Below are 21958 nucleotides of genomic sequence, written 5' to 3'. Positions count from 1 at the left end.
CACTGATGTGACCCAACAACAATCACAATAGTTTTTTTTTAGAAGTTTATATTACATTGAATAAATATGCAAACTAAAATATCGTTTACAAATTAAAATAAGTCTAAAGGAATATCGTATAGTGTATTTTTTTGAAAAGTTTTTAAGAATATGGCACAATATTTCCTATTCAGGATGCATTTAATAACAAATGTCCAGTTATTGATTAGTCAAGAATAGTTTAGCATCATCCTTTCCAAAGAAAAGGAAATGTTTCTATGTTCATCTTTCAAACCGGATCTCTGCTTTAAATGTTTAGTATCATTTTTAAATAAAGCTTTTTGATGAACTGTGCGTTGTTTTTCTGATTTGGATGAATGTATTCACCATATTTATTTTACTAGACTGTGCTCTCCTGAAAGGCTGTTGTTCCGTCGGTCAGCCACTAAATGTCTAAATCTTTCATAAACTGAAGCTTTGAAGCTTCAAAAGTGCTTTTGGGCTAAATCTGGCAATATGTGTGTGTTTTACTGAACTTTATTGTTTCTTTAAAAACTCATTTTGTGGTTTTTCGTCTGTTGTACTATAGTTGATATCCAACATCAAATGCCTGCCACATGGCTAATGCTAACATCTCAGAAAACTTTCTTTTAACCCTTTAACACTGAAGCTTCAGCTCCAATGATTAGTTTCTACGACTTTTGTAACTCTTCAACCGATTACGTAATTAAAGTAATATCAGCGGATGCTGAACATTTTGTAATGGTGCAGAGCCGCTTTTCTCTGCATCTGCGCTGATACGTGTTGATTGCATCAACATCCCCAATGTAAGGGTTGAAATATCTACTCAAAGTGTGTGTGTGTGGGTTTGTTTTTAAATAACAAGCCTTGGCCCAAAAATTCTGCATGAAAAAGGGTTTTTAGTGCATTCACTTCACTTTAGCAGTGTAGATGGTAGTTCCCCTTTAGGCTATGGTAGAACTGTCTGAGCTTCTCTATACAAGCTATAAAAAAAGCCTCTTTGCACCACTTTAGCTCTTCTCATCAGTTTGATCGACACAAAAGTGAATTGTTGTAAAGAGGGAGCAGCTAATGTGACTCAGGGTCAGGTTTTTTTTTTAGGTTCTGAGTTAGTTGCACAAAGAGTCAAATGTAATTTTAGCTGCTAGCTAGCGCTGTTGCAGCTTTGATGACACCGTTGTAGAAAGGTCTCGGATGCAGATGCTCACCAAAAGGCTTTTTTCTATTGTTTTTTTTTTCTTTCAAATGTAGTGGTTTTCTTAATGCAAGTAACCAAACCACTTCCGGCCTTTCTGAGTAGCTTCTGATACAGGAACTAAAACAGAGCTGCTGCAGTAACACTCCTCTGCTTTTTTAAATGCAACACTGCAGGAGAGAATTTTGTTCTAAGCGTAAATATATTTATATGATCAGAAACGATATGACGGCGATGTCAACAGATAACGCACAACTTTCCACCCACCCCTTTGTCCTCGGAGCTGCCAGCCGGCAGCAGAAACTGCCCCGGGTGGGGCTGCACAGGCCTCTCCCCCCCGCTGCCGGACATCTCCAGCTGGGCCATCTGAGCGATGTACTCCCTGTAGGCGTCCCGGTACTCAGCCTGCTGCTTGTCTGTCAGCTTACAGATGTCATTGGAGGATTCCTGGGAGTTGAGGCTGGACATGCTTGAAGTGCGGTGATTTGCCACCTGACAAGATGACAAAAAGTTGTTTTGGCATGGAAAAAGAGAAGAAGAAGAAGAAGAAGAAGAAAAAAACAAACCACACAACTAAACATCTCAGCTCCTGTCAACATTCCACTTACAGAACAAACATTTAAAGACCCACTCTGATGAAAATCTTCTGTTTTGGTGTTTTTTATTTGTTCTTATGGCATTTCTCTCATGATGGAGGACATCTATTAGGAAAATTAAGATTGAATTAGCATTTCTGAGAATTTCTTTATTCAAATTGTTGTGACTCAGGATCAGAGGGAAAAATGCAGATTGAAAAAGAGCTCATTTGTGTCGCAGAAAATACACAGGATGGGCCACAAGCATCCACTTGGAGACGACTGGATCCATGCACGTCTTCGTTTTCCTCATCCAAGCTAGCATCTGCATCAAAACTGTACTGCTCTAATATGACAATTTTTTGGTGCGCATGTAATGTTTGGTGTGATAGGCTGTAAGCTAGCGGGAGAGTGTGCAAACATATGGGTAACAGGAAGGGGGGTGGGCTTACTCTAATCCCGCCCACAACTCAGAAGAAAATCTTTTATGAACTGTTTCCGCTCTGCAGTAACTGTGTCCTAGAAAACAACACAAGTTAATTTGATTTTGGTTAAAGACATAATTAAAAAACCACTAGGAACGCTTTTAAAATAGATCAAAAGATGATCGGAGTGGGACTTTAAATGTTTGAGCTATAAATGACTGGAAACCCATCAGAACCAGAGTGTGAGGACGTGAAAAAGTTGCTGGAACACGGGCGCAGATGGAGCTGCGATGAAAGCTGTTCTGTGTTTTCAGTGCTGGGATTCAATTTGAAACAATTCGGAAAGTGAGAGCATTTAAAATAGCAGCAGAGCCAGTTGTCAGAGTGTGACTGTTTGTTCGTGTCTTAGATTTGAAAATAGCAGACAGGGGGCCTTTTGACACCTTTTTTTCCCCCTGTCTAATAGGGGATCTTTTTAAGTCTGATCTTCTTCTGTCGCGCTCCTTTCTCACTTAAAGTCTGTGCGAAGCGGCCGGCGTGGCACCTTCCTCCTGAAATCTTGTGTGACGTTTTACAGACGGGCTGACTGACCGGCCAGTGGGAGTTGTTGCTGCGCCTCGGAGGCTCCTCCACCCCCGCGCCGCTGAGCTCCTCAAAGCTCAGGTTGAGGCTGAAGGTTTCACGCTGGGGACCCCCGGCGCGTCTGCTGGGCTCCCCGTGGAGCAGGCTGCTGCCTTGCTCACTAGCAGCTCGAGACTCGTCTTGGATTGCCGCCTGGCTTTCAGCATACCGCTGCTCCATCACCTTAAAAACATGGAGAGGGCTTTCTGTGTGGTCAAAGGTGGATTGAGGACAGCCGTCCCTGTAGTGGTCATTGTTTTGTTTTTTTTCCTTTCTCAGGACATGTGATGTGCCAAACAAGCGTGTTTAGCAGCAACAGTGAAAGCATGTGCTTGTGAGAAAAGCCGTTTTTAAAGTACAACCACTCAGCTGTCCTCTCCTCGCCAACAATAACCTCCCTTCATCCAGATATCAGGCGGCCATCTTAAACCAGATTGCTGCGCTTTTGCAACATCCCAGCAACGCAGCGCTGGGTTTTTACAGGGAGCTGGGAGGCCACCGTACTTTACAGCTGCTTCCAGGCGGACCCCACATTCAAGCTCCTGCACAACATGACCAATTCGCTCCCTGCTTTCGTAGCAGTGAGCAAAGGCGGACATGTGTTTGTGATTTCAGGCCCGGCTCAGCCGTCTGGACTCCTGGCTGACTTACTAGCGCTAATGTGGATTTGAAATTTCCAGTGAAAGCAAAAAGAAGAAAAAAAAAACCACTCTCATATAAATATTTTTTCTTTAATAAACTAAAGATGTTACAGTCAAGGAGAGAAATGCTGTTAGAAACCAGGTGTCAGAAAAGCAGAACCTCATATACGTAATTTACGATGTCTACGATTTTTTTAACCGTTTTGGAACAGCTTTTAAAAATAAAAGTCTTAAAAAGGCCAAAAACCAACCAACTTATCGCAGGGCACTGATTGTGTAATGACAAATGAACAAAATAAGGAGAACCCCTTGGTCCCTAAAAGCTTTCAAAATAAAACTTGTCTCTTTTAAATCCTTTTTCTGAGGTGCAGCGGTAGGGCGGTTGACCCATGATCGTAAGATTGCAGGTTCAATTCCGCCTTGCACGCCCGTGAGTCGAAGTGTCCTTGGGCAAGACACTGGACCCCACCTTGCCTCTGGTGGTAGGCGGGCGCCTGTGCTAATGTGTGTGTGAATGTGTGTGTGACTGGATGAATGGGTCTGTGACTGTAAAGCGCTTTGTCCTTGTAGGTAGAAAGGCGCTATATAAGTACACTACCATTCACCCTTTAACATCAGAGCTGTCACCGCCAACACTGAACAACTCTTTCCTCCCCTACCCCTTTGGCTTCTACCGATTGCTCCAATTGTAGGGGCATTTGGAGCTGTATGGGTGTCAGAACTCGTTTTTTTGAAGGGGAAGCCGTAGCGACTTACTGCTGGGTATCCCTCCACCAGGAGGGTGTTCCGTGTTGCACTGTGGTGCGGAGGACAAACGCATTTCTTCATGTGGGGGTGCTCTGAAGCACAGAAGTTAACATTTAAACGTAAGTCATGACTTTTTGTTTTAGCATGACTAAAATTATAAAACCGGTGTTGTGTATTTTCTGAGCGCTTACATAGATGACCGGTGACTATTGATGATGTCATCAAGCGGTAGTAACATCCGAATTTGAAGACCATATTTTTCCACATCTCTCCGTCTGGAGGGCTACATGTAGGGGTAGGGAGAAGCCGCAGGGGTAGGGGAAGAATTTAGATTTGGCCTTGTTCTCTGAACTCTCGTCACTCTTCAATCATTTACGCAATTAACCCAATTCCACTGGATTCTGACGCAGACAAAGCAGCTTTGGGCTCAGTGTTGGCTTAAGTTTGCCGTTTTTCTCAGCTTTCAGAATCCATTTGAATTCCGTTGATTGCGTGAACTGTTGAAGGGTTATGGTCATTCAAAGAACGTGAACACCACTGACTGTGTATTAGAACCGGACCGGCTTCCTTCTGGCTCCAACGGGATACGGATGCCGCCATGTTGGAGCCAGATGTAAGCACTTGAAACCGGGAGAATCTATCAATCAAAGTTTCAAACGTTTGATGGGATACCACATACTTTTATCTGACTGGTCAGTTTGTAACTTAAAATCATGAAAGAAAAGAGGATTAGCAAGAACATTTTAATAAAGGTATCGGAGCAAGAATGGTTATTTGACTGAGTTACAGCTGGTTATTTCTCAACAAGAGGGATTTTTGCTTCTTAAGGCTGGTGGGTACTTCCTGTTTGGAACACCAGGTGGGAGGGATCACTCATTCATAAACCATAAATGGTCAACACTGGAGTTAAGGCTTCGTTGGTAAAGGGTTAAAAATCTTTCCCATTGACTGAAGATGTCTCACCATTCCTCTGAAGAGCTGCCAGTCCCCAAAGTTCATCTCCATCTCTTTCTTCAGCTCGTCCAGGTTGCAATGAAGGAGGACTCGACCGTTTATATTAGCCTGGAATAAAAAAGGAATCAGAACTTTTAGTGAGAATAACTCCAAAGTGTGATGGGTGTTTAGAAAGGTCACCTTTTTGATGGTGGCTGTGTATTGAGGCAACATGTTGGGGTCGATCCCATCCGTCTGTTTGAGGCGCTCACACACCGCCTCCGTGCTCAAAGAGCTGAGCATGACAGCTGGACCCACCTGGAAACATGGAGCCCAGACACAGCTGAAGCATGGAATTGAGAGAAGTGCTTCACACGGTTAGAGAAACTCACTCCAACTACACAGATGAGTGCAAATCGAGCAAGACGTTTTGTTAAACGGCATGCAGACTAAAGACACTCCAGCAGCTACTCTATTAGTGTCTAAAGGCCGTGTCACACAGCTACTACACATATTTTGCACATTGTTACGACCCCTGGTCTTGCCTCTATGTCTTGTTTATGTGTACATGTGCTTGATGTTTAGCTCCTGCAGGCATCCAGCGCCCCCCCCCGCAGAGCTGATTGAGGCTGCCACCTTCTACCAATCGTCTGGCTGGGATGGAAGCTTTAAAAGCTCCCAGGATCCTCTGCTCTAGTGGCTGCTGAATTCCTGAGAGGAATTTGTTCTTCAGCCTGCCCCTGCAGTCTGCCTGGCCTTAGCCGGTGAAAGCCTCTGGTTTCCCTCTTAGTTTATTCTGGCTTTGTCCTTTTGTTAAATTTAACCTTGTGGTCTTTGTTTGCATTTTGAGTGGTCGTAGTGTTTTGGAGACTGTATTTCTGCAAAGGTTTTCTTGCTATAAAGCCTGAGTTTAAGTTATTTCATCATTTATTCCACCTTTGGTGATTTGATGGTTAGTTTCCTCGATTTTTATGTTGTGTAACCGAAATAAACCGATTATTATTTTATCTTTATGTTACCCATTTTATCCCTCCTCCCTGAAGAGGGACGCAACACGGGTATTACACGGATGAAAATTGGTCATACGTGAATATATGTGGAAAAAGTGAGAAAAATTGTGGTCTTTATGTAAAATGTTTACATATGTACCACATTAAAACCACGGAAGAAGTATGAATAAACCACGCAAAGAACATGTAAATCAACGTTTGAAAAAATAAGCCAAATCTGACCCAAAATTTGTGCGTCAGGTACATGGTTTTAACGTGATATGTGTGCCGTATAAGCGGTAATAAAGTTATACATCGGTGGTACATGTGTGAAAAGTCCATTAGACATACGTGGAAGGGTCGTGAAAATCATGCACAATTGTGTGAAATTTACGTAATAATTGGGTAGAAAATACGTAATGACACGTAAACTGTGTAATTCTCAATCAAAGAAAAATTTTAAACAACTCAAAACTGAATTCACATAGAGACCCGTCGGCCCAAACCCTCGACAGACATCTGCGCTCATCGACGAATAACAAACGCAAGAAAAACATAGGAATTACGTATATCACGCATGTATCACGAAATACAGCACTTTAAATGTGGAAATGCAAATAATGTAAGTAGTGGCCGTGTGACAGGGTCTTAAAATGAAACAAACTGGTTGTTAACCCTTTCCTATTAGAGCATAAATGATTAGCATTTGAGGAATGGAGCCACAGCTGTTATTTTTGATAAAACCAGTTGATGCTCAAAGCCTCGCCTTGGCACGAGGAAAACAAACTCCCTCCCTCTGCTCACTCGCTTTTCTCCTCTTCCTCCCTTCTGTGCTGACCTCCTGCTCTCCCTTCCATCACTCTCCTTCCCCTCCGGCTCCACCCTGCTACTACCACCATTAAGACGAGGCTTCAAACTAAGCTGCCCGGCTTTGTTTCTGCTTTCCAGGGGGAGAAAAAGTAGAGCCCAGATGGATCGTGAATGTTTGCTAGACAAAGAAAAGGCAGCTCAGGCGACAAACGGCGAGTGCCAACTCTCTGTAGCGATGCAGATGACCAATGGAACCTAAAAGGAAGTGAAACTAGAGATGGATCTGGACGTTTTTACGTCTCTTCACACAGCATGCTTTAGAGGAACACCAGAGTTAAAGACCCACTCCGATCATTTTTTGAGCTGTTTCAAAGCGTTCACAGTGGTCTTTTAATTATGATGATGACGTTTTTACCCAAAATAAAAAAATCTGTGTTGTTTTCTAGGACTTAGTTTCTGCAAAGCAGGCAGTAGTTCATTAGAAATTCACGTCTGAGTTGTGAGAGGTCTCTGTTTACACGCTGTCCCAATAGCTAACAGCCCCTCACAACCCCAACCTAACATTACTGATGAAGCACAAATGGCAAACAAAATTAGAACTATTAAGCCCTAGCGACCACTTTCAATGAAAAGTCTATGTAAACGCAGATATATGCATGTTTTGGGCTTCCGTGTGTAGAACTCTGGCTTTAGCTCGTAGCTACATATGTTTCAACGACTGTTTTCGGGCTCTATGTACAAAACACGGGGCTTTTGAGTCCATTGTGGCAAGGTAAACTGGTCAAACTTGGACCAATTAGGGACTCCGATTCAGTAGCAATGTATGGGTAGCATCCTTTTTAATTCACACAAGTCCCAACTGTTTGAAAATTGATCATGGAGGAGAAATCAATAAATGTGGTTTGTGGCCAACCCAAAGTCTACAACGAAGTGTGAAAGAAAAAGCCTGGAGCAAGATTCACAAGATTTGCCCAGTTTTTAAATTTTTCACCAGGCCTATTCCAACCGTAGGTGGCAGACAAGTCAAAAGAAAGAAGAAGAAGAAGAAGAAGAAGGGCCTCCCGGCTTGTACATAATGTGCTAAACGTAAATGGTAAATGCTAAATGCTAAATGGCGTATACTTATTAAGCGCTTTTCTACCTTCTTCAAAGGCCCAAAACGCTTAACAGTCACAGAACCATTCACCCAGTCACACACACATTCACACACACATTCACACACTGGTGGCGGCTCCGCTGCCAAACACTGGCGCCAACCTTCCACCAGACGCAAGGTGGGTTTCAGTGTCTTGCCCAAGGACACTTCGACACAAGGGGGTTGGCAAGGCTGGAATCGAACCTGCAATCTTACGATCATGGGTCGACCACCCACATTCTTGAACATACATTCTTGTACACACATGCCTGGTGTGTATGTAGCTTCAGAATGGAGCGGAGCAGGAAGCAGGAATTTCTTCGTCTGATCATGATTCACAGCGGTTTGAATAAAGAAATACTCAGAAATACAATTTTATGGTTAAATTACTTTGAATATTATCAGAAAATGCCACAAGAACATGTTAAAAACACCAAAAACATAATCGGAGTGGGTCTTTAGAGAAGCGGTGGAGATCTGTGGATGATGGAAGACGAATTCTAGTAGAGATGGAGGAGACCAAAAATTGTACCTTTTTTACTTTGAAAGGCAGCGACTTTAAATGCTTAAAGGAAAAGAGACAGATAGTAGCAAACAGAGTCAAAACCACAGATAGAGTTTCAGAAACATGACGACACCAAAAAAAACCAGGTTGGGATGTGAGGACATGCTCACAGCGGGGGGCGCGGGCCGCCTTCTTCATAGTCTAGAAAAACAGAGGCTTTTAAAGATTATTAGACAAGAAGTTTTAAGTTGTAGTCTGCAAAGAAAAGAGACGTCATTTAAAAAAAAAGAAAGCAGAAGTTTCCATTTGGGGATGGCTTCTTGATTTGGACAGCGAGCACGTCTTTTCGGAGTAAAAGCACGAATGTGTGCGAGAATCGTCCCAGTGTGCATGTTTGATAAGACTGTAATTACAGCTGGGTTGAGCTCAGGGCTGGGCAGAAGGATGGGGAAGAGGAAACAGAGCTCTGTGAGGGAGGAAGCGTCTTGGTATGGAGATAAGCTCCACCAGTGCGTTGTCAGTATGTGTGTGTGTGTGTGTGTGTGTTGTCAGCCCCAACATTTGCTCTGATGATAATCCTGGCAGCCAGAGGAATCCATTCTCGCACTTACATCAGCTTTGCAATTACACCCGTCTTTGTCTGCTTGCATATCCAAAGAGCAGCGCAGAGACACGTACGCGCTCGCAGAACAACAAACTGACATGAGCACTACAGCCAGATTACAGCCTGAAAAGGGATTAAAAGAAACATTTGGAAAATGTATTTTAAACAGGAAGAAGATACCAAGAAAACAAGTTTTTCTTTTAAACTGATGAAGGTGTGAAAGATGGGATTAGAAAAAAATTAAAGACACAAATCCCAGACAGATAAGAAGTAAATAGAAAAGAACATAACTCAAGAATCTATATTTGAATCTTTCAAACAGCTCCTCTCAAAGCTTGCTAGCAGTGTTCTGATAAGTAATTTTTTTTTAGTAGAAATCTCCTGACCAGTGTTATCATTCAACTGTTTAACGGCAGCAGCTCTCTGTGGAAATCTGTAAATATGTGGAAGCCGAGGTTCAGCTCTTTTACCGTTCAGCAAGTAAAATCAGAACTTTTGAAGTTAAAAAATGAGAAAATATGTTTAGATAAGCAGTTGATTTGCTTGTCAGCTTGACATGACAGAGGAATTTTCACATCATCGCATATGAACGGCGCTATAATGACGCACGATTCATGTTCTACGTTGATTTCCGTGTTCTTTGTGTGGTTTATTCCTTCCTTGGTTTTAACGTGGTTCATTTGTGATACATCTGTGAAAATTTTATGTAAACTTTTCTAACTTTTTCTCACATATGTTTACGTATAACCAATTTTCATCCGTTCTATATGCACAAAATGTATGTAGTGGCTGTGGGACACGGCCTTTAGTCACAACTGGTTGGATACAGGTTATCTGCGGGTGAAAAAAATGTAATATCAATATCGCAGACTGCTCGGAGACCGGAGAGCGGTCTGGTCGTAGTGAACACTTGTACGACACGCTAAGGTAAAGTAAGGGTGGTTTTTCCCCCCAGAACTCTGCACACTGCGCAAGAGGCAGTTCAAGTACCTACTTCACTCTTGTTCATCACGATCTGCCGCTAATAGCATGCCTGTAGAAAAACAAATCGTTTTGGGTTTTCCTGTGGGACGTGCACACGTTTGCCCATTTTTTGGCCCGCAGACACCCCATTTCTAGCCGTAACGGTAACTAAGTCTCTAACGTTATTTGAATAAAATACATTTTGGAGAAACTCTTGCTGATTTTTAATCTAATATAAAATCCATGTAAAACTTTTTGAAAATATTTTTTTTTCTGTTTTTTGCTTCTCACCGAGTTTTAATCGTCTTTGTCAGACAGCAAATGTACAAAATCAGCAGGAAATCCATTTTCTTCTTCCATTACTGCACAAAGTTGAACAGTTTATGATTTTACTATGGTATGCAGTAACGCAGAGGTTATTAGGACTGCAGAGTCCCATGCTGCAAGCTGGAAACCAGTCGAGCATCATCTGCTGACGGTGCACCTGAGGACAGCCACCAATGCTTTCAGGTTTCACAGGTTTGCAGGACTTTTTATTTATTTTATTTTAGAACAATTTGGATAATGCAAAAAGGAGTCAGAGCAGAGCCAGCAGATTCGAATAGTGCCTTCTACGTCATAGTTTCGTAGCAGTTGACCCAAAAATCAAACAAAGAGATGCTGATACAAAAAAACAGAAACCAGAACGTCCCCTACAAAGCCAAAGCCTGCTCTTCGTCTACAGACACGCACGCATTTAGATACGAAGTTTTCTTTTCACAGAGATAACCAGATGAATGTCTTCAAAAGATTTAACCTGGCAAACATACAAGACATGCGACAGAGGAGAAGCTGCATGGTCACAGGCGCAGATCATCAGGCAGATAGCTCAGAGCTGGTTTTTCTGTAGACCTGAGCGTAAAGGAGCAGAACGCGTGGCAGTAAGTCTACTAATGTTAGTGAGGTTACCACAATGGGGTCTGAGGGGCTCCAGGGGAGGCCTTCTCTGGCATCCTCTGCAATAACATCCTGACACGGGTGCAGAGTGGAAACAAAGAATGCATAAGAAGGAAGTGCCAGATAAACCCATTTACTGAACTTCTTCATTTTTTATGCGGTTTCTTAACAGCAGAAAATTCAGGTTTAGGGGCTGCGTTATTTGGACATGGTGGCATTAAAATACAAAAAAGAACAGAAAGTATGTGGACAGAAAGGAACAAAAAAGAAAGAAAGACAGGAGGAAATGATAAAAAGGAAATGAGGTTTTGACTTTGGTGGTTGGTTCATGCAGCAGGTCAACACGATGGGCCCAGGAGAAAACTAAAAACCCCCACAGTGACATTTATAGGGCTTTTTTTAACAGAAAGCACATGAAGCCCTTCAATAACTTCAAAATCTAGAATAAGTTCCATTCTAGTTGCAATAAATCCTTATTTTTGACTCATTTTATAGCAAATTCTGCAGAAAAAATGCAAAAGGAAAGAAAGACAACTAATATTTCTTCAAAATAAAAGGTCAGTAATTTGTGATTTCCATCAAAAACAAAATGGTTTGTTATTTTGTATAATATAATAAAAATTTGCTAAAAAATAATATAAATGTAATTTATTTTTAGAGATTCTCCCCTTCGGTTTCTTTTTTTTACTTACAAGTCCACTGGTGTCCTGGGCTTGACCGGGTGGTTTAATGGTGGGGCGCGAGGGTGGAGGGGCGTGGTGTGAAAAATGGCGAGGTAGGTGATACACGTGATGGGGGAAATAAGGCTACGGGGGGGGAGATGAGAAAACACAAACTGAGGTAAAAACAAAGCATGTAAAAGGATGATCATGCAGGTATGGGACAAAAAAGAACATGTGCAAAAATGGACATATTTTAACTAAAAATGGTGCGTTGGACTGCAGTTGATTTTTTTAAAACGAGTATATTTGGGGGTATTATTGGTCCAGACTGTAGGTGCTGCCTCACCCGGTTGTAGAAGGGGTGCTGAGGCCCGGTCATCCCGCTAAAGTAAGAGCTGTGGGGTTGAGCAGGCAGAGACCCGGCGAAGGAGCCAGTGGGGGAGCAGGCGGCGGAGGGCTGGCCGTACCCCGGCTGGTGACGGGGCGCTGCTTCCTGCAGGGGCAGCGTGGGAAACGTCACTCCGCCCATGTGCATCTGCTCCCTAGCTGCACGGACATCTAAGAAGGGGGCAAGAAAGCGAGCATTTATCAACTGGCAGAGACGAAACACAAAATATCACCAAGTATTTGAGCTGAGTTTCTAGTTTGAATTTTGTTTTACACTCGATACAAGACTAAAACAACTTACTAGTAACTATTCTATAGATTGAACAATTTGCTGAGACAACTGAAAAGCTTATACGTTTTTCTTGAATCTTGAAAATATCAAAGGTCAATAAAACTTTGGTTGTGTTTATAGACTTCACCTTCTGTGTGATATTTGAGGAAGATTGCTCAAATAAAAGTTTCCTTTTTCCATATTGTGGAAAAATGTAAATCAACAAATTGTACACTTTGCCACAAAATCACCCCAATTTGTAGAGTGGCCATCCCATAATAATTTCAAACATTTTTTTGGAAACCCCCTTCACGTGTTTTCATTTCATAAATGGATTTTGAATAACCTTTTTTGAGCCTCATAAGAGGCTTTTGCCCCCTTCATTTTTTTATGATGATTTGTCCACTGTGATGTCATCGTCTTCGGGGGAGGGTCTTTCCCTCTGCCCAAAATTCATTTTCACCAGATACCAGGTGTATGCGAATTTTGGTGAGTTTTTAAGTATGGGGTAAAGTGATCGCTCAAAGGCCTAGTAGGAAAGAAGAATCACCAAAACAATATGGTCCTTGCAGTCCAGGACTGTTGCAGACCAGATTTTTGAGCTAAAAGAGCTGGACATCCCAATTTATTGTAAGAAATTTTACCAAGACTAATTCTGCTAGTTCTGTAAGCAGATTTTTTTCCAATTATGACAACGGAAAAACTTTTTTCATTCTCTGAGATTTAATTTGTCTTGTGAAAGACGTTTTTACCAGTGCAGAGCTATAATTTGGTTTTTTTTTGATCATCTTTTGGGGGTTTTAACACTCCAAAGAGGAAAAAAATGAAGTCAAATAGCAGATAAACTCAAGGGGAGCGTGCTAAAATTAAATAAAAGCCCAAAGGAGGACTACAAAGAAAACATGGTTAATAAACAAAACAAAAATGAATTGGATGAACAGTCCAGAGACACAAAAACAGCAGAAAAAGTGGAAATATTTGCCTTAGAGTTTTAGAAAAGGCAAGAAGGAATATAGCCAGTTAGGTAAAGTCTCTAAATGTGTCTGAAAGTTTAGAATAGAGCGTCTCTTTGTGGTTTGCGAGAGCGTAAAGACAGGCACCAGAATGTCTCCCGCGTATACAAGTGGATGCTGATTGACACGCCGAGTGAGACCCGATCCAGCCTCTGAGCACAATGGGGGCCTTATGAAGTGAGTCAGGCCCATGGGTGGGTATCGCTGGCAGGGCTGTGGGACATCAGGCTCCGAGCTCCAACTGCTCACAGACGGAGTGGAGGGATGACTGGGCAGCAGCATTGGTCACCTTCCGCTCCCTCCCCTCCGTTGAAGAAAAAAAAAAAAAAAGTGTGGAGGTGAAAACGCCCACGCACTTCAGAGGCTGCAAACAAACACATGCTCCAGGGATGCGTTGCTCTCGCGGTTTCCAGTGAACGCTTTTACACGTTTAGCGCCGGACATCTGGTCGGAGTCCAGCAGCTCGACTCTGCAATGCTCAAGGTGGGCTGAAAGGAACAGACCCTGCGTGTGTTTGCTGTAGGACTCGCAACGGCAGTGATGCGGCGGCTTCGCACCAGCCGTCATTGACACTCTCGACGGCCGCTGACGCACGCTAGCAAAAGTACAACGCGGAGCTGGCCAGCCGTTTTATACTGATACAGTTCTACGTCACAGCAACCGCAAACTGTGAATATTTGCTGCAGCTCTACAGGAAAGCTAAGTGAGAACATTGTCCTCGAGTCCACAGTGTTAGAGTAAAAACCTGCTCGACATTTGATTGTTTGGAAATGAGAAGCAGGCGGTGGGTTACACAGAGTCCCTGCAGAGGGTGATTTCAATGGCATGAGAAGTGTCGCTGCCAAATGAGCTGGCGTTCCTTTCAATGCATCACGTTCAAGAAGACACTTTTTTTTGTCATGCACAGTTGTTCGGGAACGCTGCTGTCCCCAAATTCAAATGAAAAATTAACTCTTTTCCACAGGAAAGGTTCTGTTTGGATGAACAGAAAGTGGTACTAATAGATAGGGATGTCTCGATCCGATCATGTGATCGGAAATCGGACCCAAACTCCTCGGAATCGGAGGCCCACCCTGCTGCTGAGAACTCAGGGCAGGGGGCTTGTGGCCTTGCCCGCACATTTTCTTCGTCACAAATTCAATCTTTTACAAAGGACATTTTTTTCATCTGCTCCTGATTCACAATGATTTGTACAAAAAATACTCAGAAATATAGTTTTTAGCTAAATTTTCTTCATAAATGTCCTTCATCGTCAGTAAAATGCCAAAAACAGGATTTTCATCGTAGTGGGTCTTTAATAATTAATTATTTTTTCTGATTGATAATTGCACTATTTTCACTTGATTGTTCAGGCTGCTTCACAGAAATGCTCTGTTTAAGTGTTAAATGATAAAAGAAAAGATAGGGGACAACCTGGATCTGTTTATAAAATGTGTCAATTTTTTATGTGTTACAAAAGTATCGGATCGAGACTCGGATCACATGACCCTGAATCTGATTAGAGCCTCTGATCGGGATATCCCTATAATGCTAATATTTTACAAAATGAAAAATAAAGAGGAGACCTGCTATGATCTCTCTGAGTTTGGGGTCCAGGTTGACAGTACAGGGCAGGAACATCTCCACATCTCTGGGGGTAAGAAAAGGCGTCCTGGACGAGAGGAAGACCTCGAAGCTTCGGATGTCTCCATCGATTTCAAGCAGAGGCTCCACGTCTTTGGTGGTGGGAATATTTTTGGAGATTCTGCATCAAAAACAAGAAAAATAAACAGTTCATAGAAAACTTTGACTTGTGCATTAATAGGAACAGCAACAACAAACATAACGGAGTAAAAAAAACAAAAAACTGTTGAGATTAATAAGATATGTCAACGGTCATTTTTTTTCATGACAGCAAAGAGATAACTGGATTTAGAGAAAGCGAAATAGAAAAAAAGGGAGAGGGGGATGTTCGAGGACAGATAAAGTGAGGGATGTTATCTTCTCAAAGCAGAGGAGGAAACCTGAGAAGATGACAATCAGGGTAAATTAGCAAGCAGCAGACGGAAGCGCATGGTGATGCTGTGGTTTAAATGTTTGCTATCGCTGACCTGAAGTAAACAGAACGTTAGGAAAATGTTCCATTACTGCACGATATAGACTCTCTGATCGTCAGGGGATGAAGAAACAACCCCATAGTGTAGCAATAACATGACATTTGGTTTTGAAACCATCAAATTTAACTATGTTATTTGTTACAAACCTCTAGGAAGCAGCATCAACCAAAAACTGTATAAGAATTTTGTAAAAAAAATATATATCTAAATGGTTGGAATTTTTATGTTAAGAAATGAAAAAGAAAAATAATAGGCAGCACAGAGTTAATGCTAAAAGAGCCATTTGGTTTAATTTCTTAATGACCAAAAACCTAACCAAACCCCAGAGCTACCAAGTCCCCATTTCCTTATTTAGAAAATTCAACTTTATGTTTTTGTGGCCATTAATTCATTCATTTATAAAATGTAGCTGTTAAATATATAGTAATTGAATTTCAACTGTTATACTAAAAATATGTTTAGGGGGAAAAAAAAGAAAAAAAAAGTTGATCTTTTTTCTTTTTTTTTCTTTTTACTTTTGACAGCAGCACATACAAGTTCTTTTTAAAATAAAATACACCCTGTAACAAATAAGACCTGTCATCTGCAGCAGATTTCCTTAAATTAAAAATGTAAGTACTTCAAATATTACATTTTCTATCGTAACTTTGGTGCACCTTCCTCATTTTTCTGCTAATACTATTAAATATAAACATGGTTTAGAATCCTTTTTTTAATCTATAGGCATAAATCTAGTTATATACTTTGAAGAACATTCCTACTGAACAATAAGTGGACACTGTTGTGTGTTTTAAGTTTTGTAATAATAAAGCAGGCTGCACGGTGGGGGCAGTGGTTAGCGCTCTTGTCTCACAGCAAGCAGGCCCCTGGTTCAAGTCCCGGCTGGGGGACCTGAAACAGAACAACAATGGGGGACCTTTCTGTGTGGAGTTGGCATGTGTGGGTTTTCTCCTGGAACTCCAGCTTCCTCCCACCGTCCAAAAACATGCTTCATAGGTTGGTTGGTCACTCCAAATTGTCCCTAGATGTGAATGTGAGTATGCATGGGTGTGTGATACCCTGCAACCTGTCCCCCTGCCTTTGCCCATAAGTGGCCGGGATCACTGGGTCACGGGGCACGCAGTTGTCCCGAAAGTTGTCAAAAAGACGGAAGAAGATGAATGATAGAATGAATGAATGAATGAATGAATGAATGAATGAATGAATGAATGAATGAATGAATGAATGAATGAATGAATGAATGAATGAATGAATGATAGAATGATAAAGCACTCTGACCATGGATCAAACCTCTTAGGCCCAAGTCACAACTGCTCCTGCTGCAGTTTAACAGAATCCCCCCGTACGCCATTAGTCTTACACATCCGTCACAATAGTCTTACTCATACGGCATGACAATGGTACGTTCTACTTTCATGATGTCCCTTTACGCCTGGGCTCCCCTTAAAATGCGACCAATTCTGTCTACGACCCTCCAACCCAACAACTAAGCACCACTACGGGCCAACCTCCAATACAGGTGCATGTGACTAAAGCCTTTGTTATCTAAATTTAAACTAAATCCTAACTAAAACACACCAACCAGTTATTTATTCAAACCGCATTTTTCTTCAAAGCCAGACAGCAACAATGGAGGGATAAAAGAGGTGTGCTTTGATCCAAAGCCTCAGGTTACACATCCCTGATTTAGAGCTTGTTTTTCTACTTGGTCTCATTTTAAGGAACGATCCTTTTTGCATGCTATCCTTCCAGAATATTGCTAAAAATGCTCTTTTACAATTATCTTCTTATTTCTTGATGCGTGCAACCAGATCAGCAAAGATTTCAACTGGAGAAACGTAAGCCTTTGTCATCGCTGACACTACGGATGCTAGTTCCATGAAAAGCTTATTCCAGATGTGTAATATGCTGTTTATTTATGCACAATTTAATAGTCAACCCCACATATCTCTGCATCACATGGCCGGTTAACTGACCATTATATCAATCAAGCTACCACATGTGCTGAGGTTGAACCTCACCGTGGAATTATTGTCACAATTAAAAACCCTGCCTATGAAACTGCAGGCTTCATTCTTCTACATAAAATCACCGCTTTTACAGCTCTGCCGTTTGTCCAAAATGTGGCCTGGGCTCCGTGACTAGAGGGTTCAGTTAAGGTTTCGGGGGTCTGGAAAGGAGGAGGCCCTATTTGAGCGCTACACATGAGTTTAATCAACATTTCAGGGGAACCACTGAATCCTTAGCCCATCTCACAGGGAGGCTGCTAGCTCCAAAAGTGCTGGGGTTTTTTTGTTTTTTTTTATCAGCATGGTGTGTTTCCCATTAGCCTGCTTGTCTCTGTGGTTTGCTCTGGGATGCACAGGTCCAGTTTTCAACAAGAAAGTTCCAATTACCGCGCTGAATGTTGCCACAAACGTATATGGAAAGCAGACATTGCCACAAAGTTGTCTGTTGGCTCTGCCAAGACGAGGAAGCAAGAAGAAAGAGGGAAAGTGATAGAAAATGTGAGGGGGGGGGGGGGGGGGGGGGGGGTTGCAGCACTTGAGGCATTTGATTTAAATCAAGGAAATACTTCTGGATTTTGACAAGACAAAGAGCGTGGCGTCATCTAAAGTGGAAACATATTTTTTCGCTTGGTCTCCCTGTCTTTTGGGTGGTGGAGGCTTTGGCAGCTCCTGCTGAAACAATAACCGTTCTCCAGCCCCGATGCTGCGAGTCCACGCGCCAACCAGCATGTCTCTGAAGCTCTAGCTCTGCACGAGTCTGACCATTAGACCTGGTCAACTTCTTCACTAGTGCTTTGTAGCGCTGGTTGAGCACCGAATAACACCCTTGAGCTGTTCAAACACAACAACCAATCGTCTGTTCTCTTGGCACGCCTGTCTTTGGGTCCCTTTATAGAAATATTTGGCAGGGAAAACACCTTTTTTGCCATTTGTGCCTTTACGTTGTCAGCAAGCCAAGAGGGCAGCTGTTAAGTATTCAAGTGGTACATTCCTACTTTTGGTGCCTAAAGGGTGTACCTAAGAGTGAGATTTATGAGTTATTCGTATCCCTGTCAGCTGTAGAGCGTGGGAGGTTGAGAAGATCGCCTAAACTCTAGTTAGCTTTGGGACCTATTAACATTTGGAAAGTGCCCAGCGAATGTGCCACACAGAGTTGTAGGACCAAGTGGCCTGTTCTGCAGCCCTAAGCTAGAGCCCTGTCAATTGGGGTATTGTGCAAGAATGACTGTAGGGATGCGCGTTTCCTTTTATCTCTTTGGTCCATCCTCTGCTTGAAATGATGCAACAGCTTCCTGGGCTGAACTGAAGCACCAACAGCTTTTTAGTCGCTTAGCGACTGAATGCTAGAAGTTATATTTGGTCAACTCAACCTTGATTGATTCTAAAGTGTTTATTCTGTAGCTAATGCTGTGCAAAAAAGAACAGGTTTCTTGGATAGGGGAAATTTGATTTTTTTTAAATAAGACAATCTTTCATTTTTTTATTTCATTTTGCACTTAGTTTTATTCATATTTTTAAGGTTAATTCTCAAATGTCCTCCAGAGTTATAAAAATGAACTAAAGTCGTGGCCCACAACCTTTTTCAGGTCAAGGATAGGTTTATTGTGGGACAATATTTTCACAGACCGATTGTAAGAAGCTGAAATAGGTTTCCGATTGTTTTTTTGTAGCTTTCAGTTTCCCGACTGGTTTAAGGTGTATTTTGTCCACTAGATTTCGTGTAGGAACCATTAAAAAGTGATATAGATTCTTCCTTAACCCATAACTCTCAAAGAGGATGCTTAAAAAAAATATTGGATGCCAACTTTCACCTCATCCGACTTTTAAGGTTCGACACATAGAAAAAAATGTTTACAAAAACCGGTATTTCCTAATATAATAAACATGAATCCATTTGAGGAATTTTATTAGCAGCAAAATTAGGCTAATATATGTTTTGCATTACTATTATGGCGTGCTGGAAGAACTGTTGCAATAATTCCATATTTGGAGTAAAGACTTCTGGTTTTTGTCTAAAGCAGCTTTCATTTTCTTTGAAGTTAAACGCTCTTCTTCCAAAAATGTTTGTTTTTGTTAAGTCTGCAAGCTTGAGTGTTTCAATTTAGTATATTTTGGAATTTTTATCGACTCTTGACCGAGCGACTTGATATGCTTTAAGAATAAGTCGAATGTGGTGGAGAAAATCCAGTAGTTTTCCAAAATAAAACTTCCTTCAGAATCAGATTTTAAATAAAGTTTTTTTCAAAAAGTAGGTTGCATTTTTTTCTCTGCAGCCCAGTACCAACTGTCCCACGGACCGGTACTGTTCTGCGGCCCAAAGGTTGGGGACCACTGGCATAAAGTATCATTTGGAGTTTAATTATTGTTGTGGGTTTTGTTAGATGGTTGTATAAAAAGGGCACAGTAAGCACCCTGTGGGGGTGTGCTTGTGTGTGTTTATGTGTGTGTGAGAGTCACTGGCTCCTGTTGGTCTGTGTCTACAACCCACAAATAAACAGCAGTAAGCCAGCTGGAAATGGGGCGGAGAAGCACAGGCTTCTCTCAGTTTGTGTGCGGGTTGAAACAGTTCATGAGAAACAGAACAAACACCCGTACTGTACACTCATGGGCACACAAACACACTCCACCTTGTAGGAAGCCACATCCTTTTGGTGTCTGAAACAGATATTACACTTGTTTTTGTCAGTTTATTTGTTTTATATTTAACATTTGTGACGTTATCTTGACTTTCGCTGCTTTTCAATGTTTGTGTGTGTGTGTGTATGATTACTGATACCCCCCTCCCTTTTAAAATGCTTCTCTGCAGCAGAGGTCACTTGAGCAGAGTTCATCTGTGTGCCAACATGGAGCTTCCTTGACCTTTTGGGTCTTGTTAAAAGTTTGAAGGAGGGCAGACTTAGAAGGCTTTGTGTATGGGATGTGTGATTGTAGTATGTCTGCATCTGGTCTGGCAGTGAATGAATGAGACTCCATTACCGCGGCCAGCAAGGCCCAAAAAGGCCAATACTGTGAAGTATTGGCCTTTTTAGGATTTACTTAATCCTATTATAGGTTTCAAAATAAAATAATGAAATTGACGAAGAAAAAAAATCAATTGTATATAAGTCAAGATTTACAGGGAATTTCTAAAAGCATTTTTAGGCATATTTTATATAGGTATATATATATATATATGATGAGTTTATTTGATCAATCACTTCCTGTTCCGAAGTCAAGGCTTAAACTTCAAGCCAGAAACTGCAAACTATGAATCTTCTTCTCTGGTTCCCTCTTGTTTTTTTGACCAATCATCACAGAGGCTCAAGAACATTGCTTTGTGGAACTAACAGAACATTTCTGACCAGTTTAACCAAGTTAGTTGAGCTAATAGTTTCAGTTAACAGAGTGTTTTGTCAAGCTCCTGCCAGATGCTGACCTCATTCCAGCTTCGCTGGCTGGCCACAATAAGGACAGTAATCATCCAATCAAGTCACAGAAAGAGCAGCTTCTGTTCGCTCTCAAAAACACATCAGGGAAAATCCCAGCTCCTCATGGTGGACGTCGTATCAGCAGTGCTTGTTAACAGTTTGGTGATATTCCAAGGAGAAAGGTGGTTCTGGGTTGATTGGAAAAGTTTAGCTGAATATGTGGGAAGAAAATCATCTACTTTGAAAATGTTAAAGGATTCAGATGATTAACTGATGCAAAAATGAGAAAAAAAATGCCTCATCTCTGGTAGAGATTTTGCTCGGTCAAAGTAACAAAAGGCCAGTGTCATTCGTCATTCTAAACTTTAATATCAGCTGTTGGTGTCATTTGATCCTATGTATTGGTCATTGGGCAGTAAGAATCTGAAATAAATGGCGCATGTAGGGTCAAGTCTTAGTCACATGCATCCCTACGGGAGGTTGATCCGTTTGGAGTTGCTTAGGCCCGTGGAAGGTCATAGACAGGAGTGCCTGAGTCTTGTGTCTTGCAGTTGCCTTGAGGCTCTTACGGCCACCTCAAGCCATGTCATGAAAATGGAACATTCGGTTGTTGTAAGTGTGGTCATTTTATTGGGAAGTATTTGGAAGGATAATGCGAGTTGTACACAACATAGGGGTGATATCGTACACTCCTTTTACGCCACACTCTAGTCGATAGTAAGGTGCAGACACTGGCTCCTTACTGACTGCATGCACAGGGTGTTCAGGGGTCACATAAGTGCCCGTAGGATGCCACACAAACTCGGATTGTCTAATTTCTTAAATTCTAACAGGCAGGCTGCATGCACTTATCTGAATAGCACTAACAGGCACCGGGTTTAAGGGGGGGGTGGGGGGGGGTAGAAATGAAAAATCCACATGACATGCCTGCGTCTCACCTACTTCGCTCTTATGTGTCATTTACATGTTTACGACCTGACGCTTGCAGCATTCTCATAGATAAAAAATTACAAAAGTTTTTGATCTACGGGCTA

The 21958-nt window shown here is 41.8% G+C and overlaps 1 protein-coding gene across 10 annotated transcripts in view; it reads right to left on the bottom strand.

Moving 5' to 3' along the window:
• The window catches only part of kidins220a (kinase D-interacting substrate 220a), a 55538-nt gene that overhangs the window by 1264 nt on the left and 32316 nt on the right, over positions 1 to 21958 (bottom strand). For 2 of the 10 annotated variants that reach the window (XM_004082534.5, XM_011490326.4), the window contains exons 24-31: positions 14978 to 15156; positions 12088 to 12299; positions 11772 to 11885; positions 11092 to 11151; positions 5339 to 5455; positions 5168 to 5266; positions 2787 to 2999; positions 1463 to 1687 (exon numbers count right to left, since the gene is read on the bottom strand). In XM_004082534.5, coding sequence (XP_004082582.1) covers positions 1463 to 1687; positions 2787 to 2999; positions 5168 to 5266; positions 5339 to 5455; positions 11092 to 11151; positions 11772 to 11885; positions 12088 to 12299; positions 14978 to 15156 — 1219 coding nt within the window. Of the gene's footprint in view, positions 1 to 1462; positions 1688 to 2786; positions 3000 to 5167; positions 5267 to 5338; positions 5456 to 8603; positions 8637 to 11091; positions 11152 to 11771; positions 11886 to 12087; positions 12300 to 14977; positions 15157 to 21958 lie in introns of all 10 variants that reach the window. The other 8 variants (XM_078940337.1, XM_078940338.1, XM_078940339.1 and 5 more) reach the window with 4 other exon arrangements.

The sequence above is a fragment of the Oryzias latipes genome, chromosome 22 (genome assembly GCF_053564925.1).
Source record: "Oryzias latipes strain Hd-rR chromosome 22, Olatipes_Hd-rR_3.1".
NCBI classification, from domain to species: domain Eukaryota; kingdom Metazoa; phylum Chordata; class Actinopteri; order Beloniformes; family Adrianichthyidae; genus Oryzias; species Oryzias latipes.
Note: the sequence above shows the minus strand (reverse complement) of the source record. Positions and strands in the feature narration are given on the sequence as shown.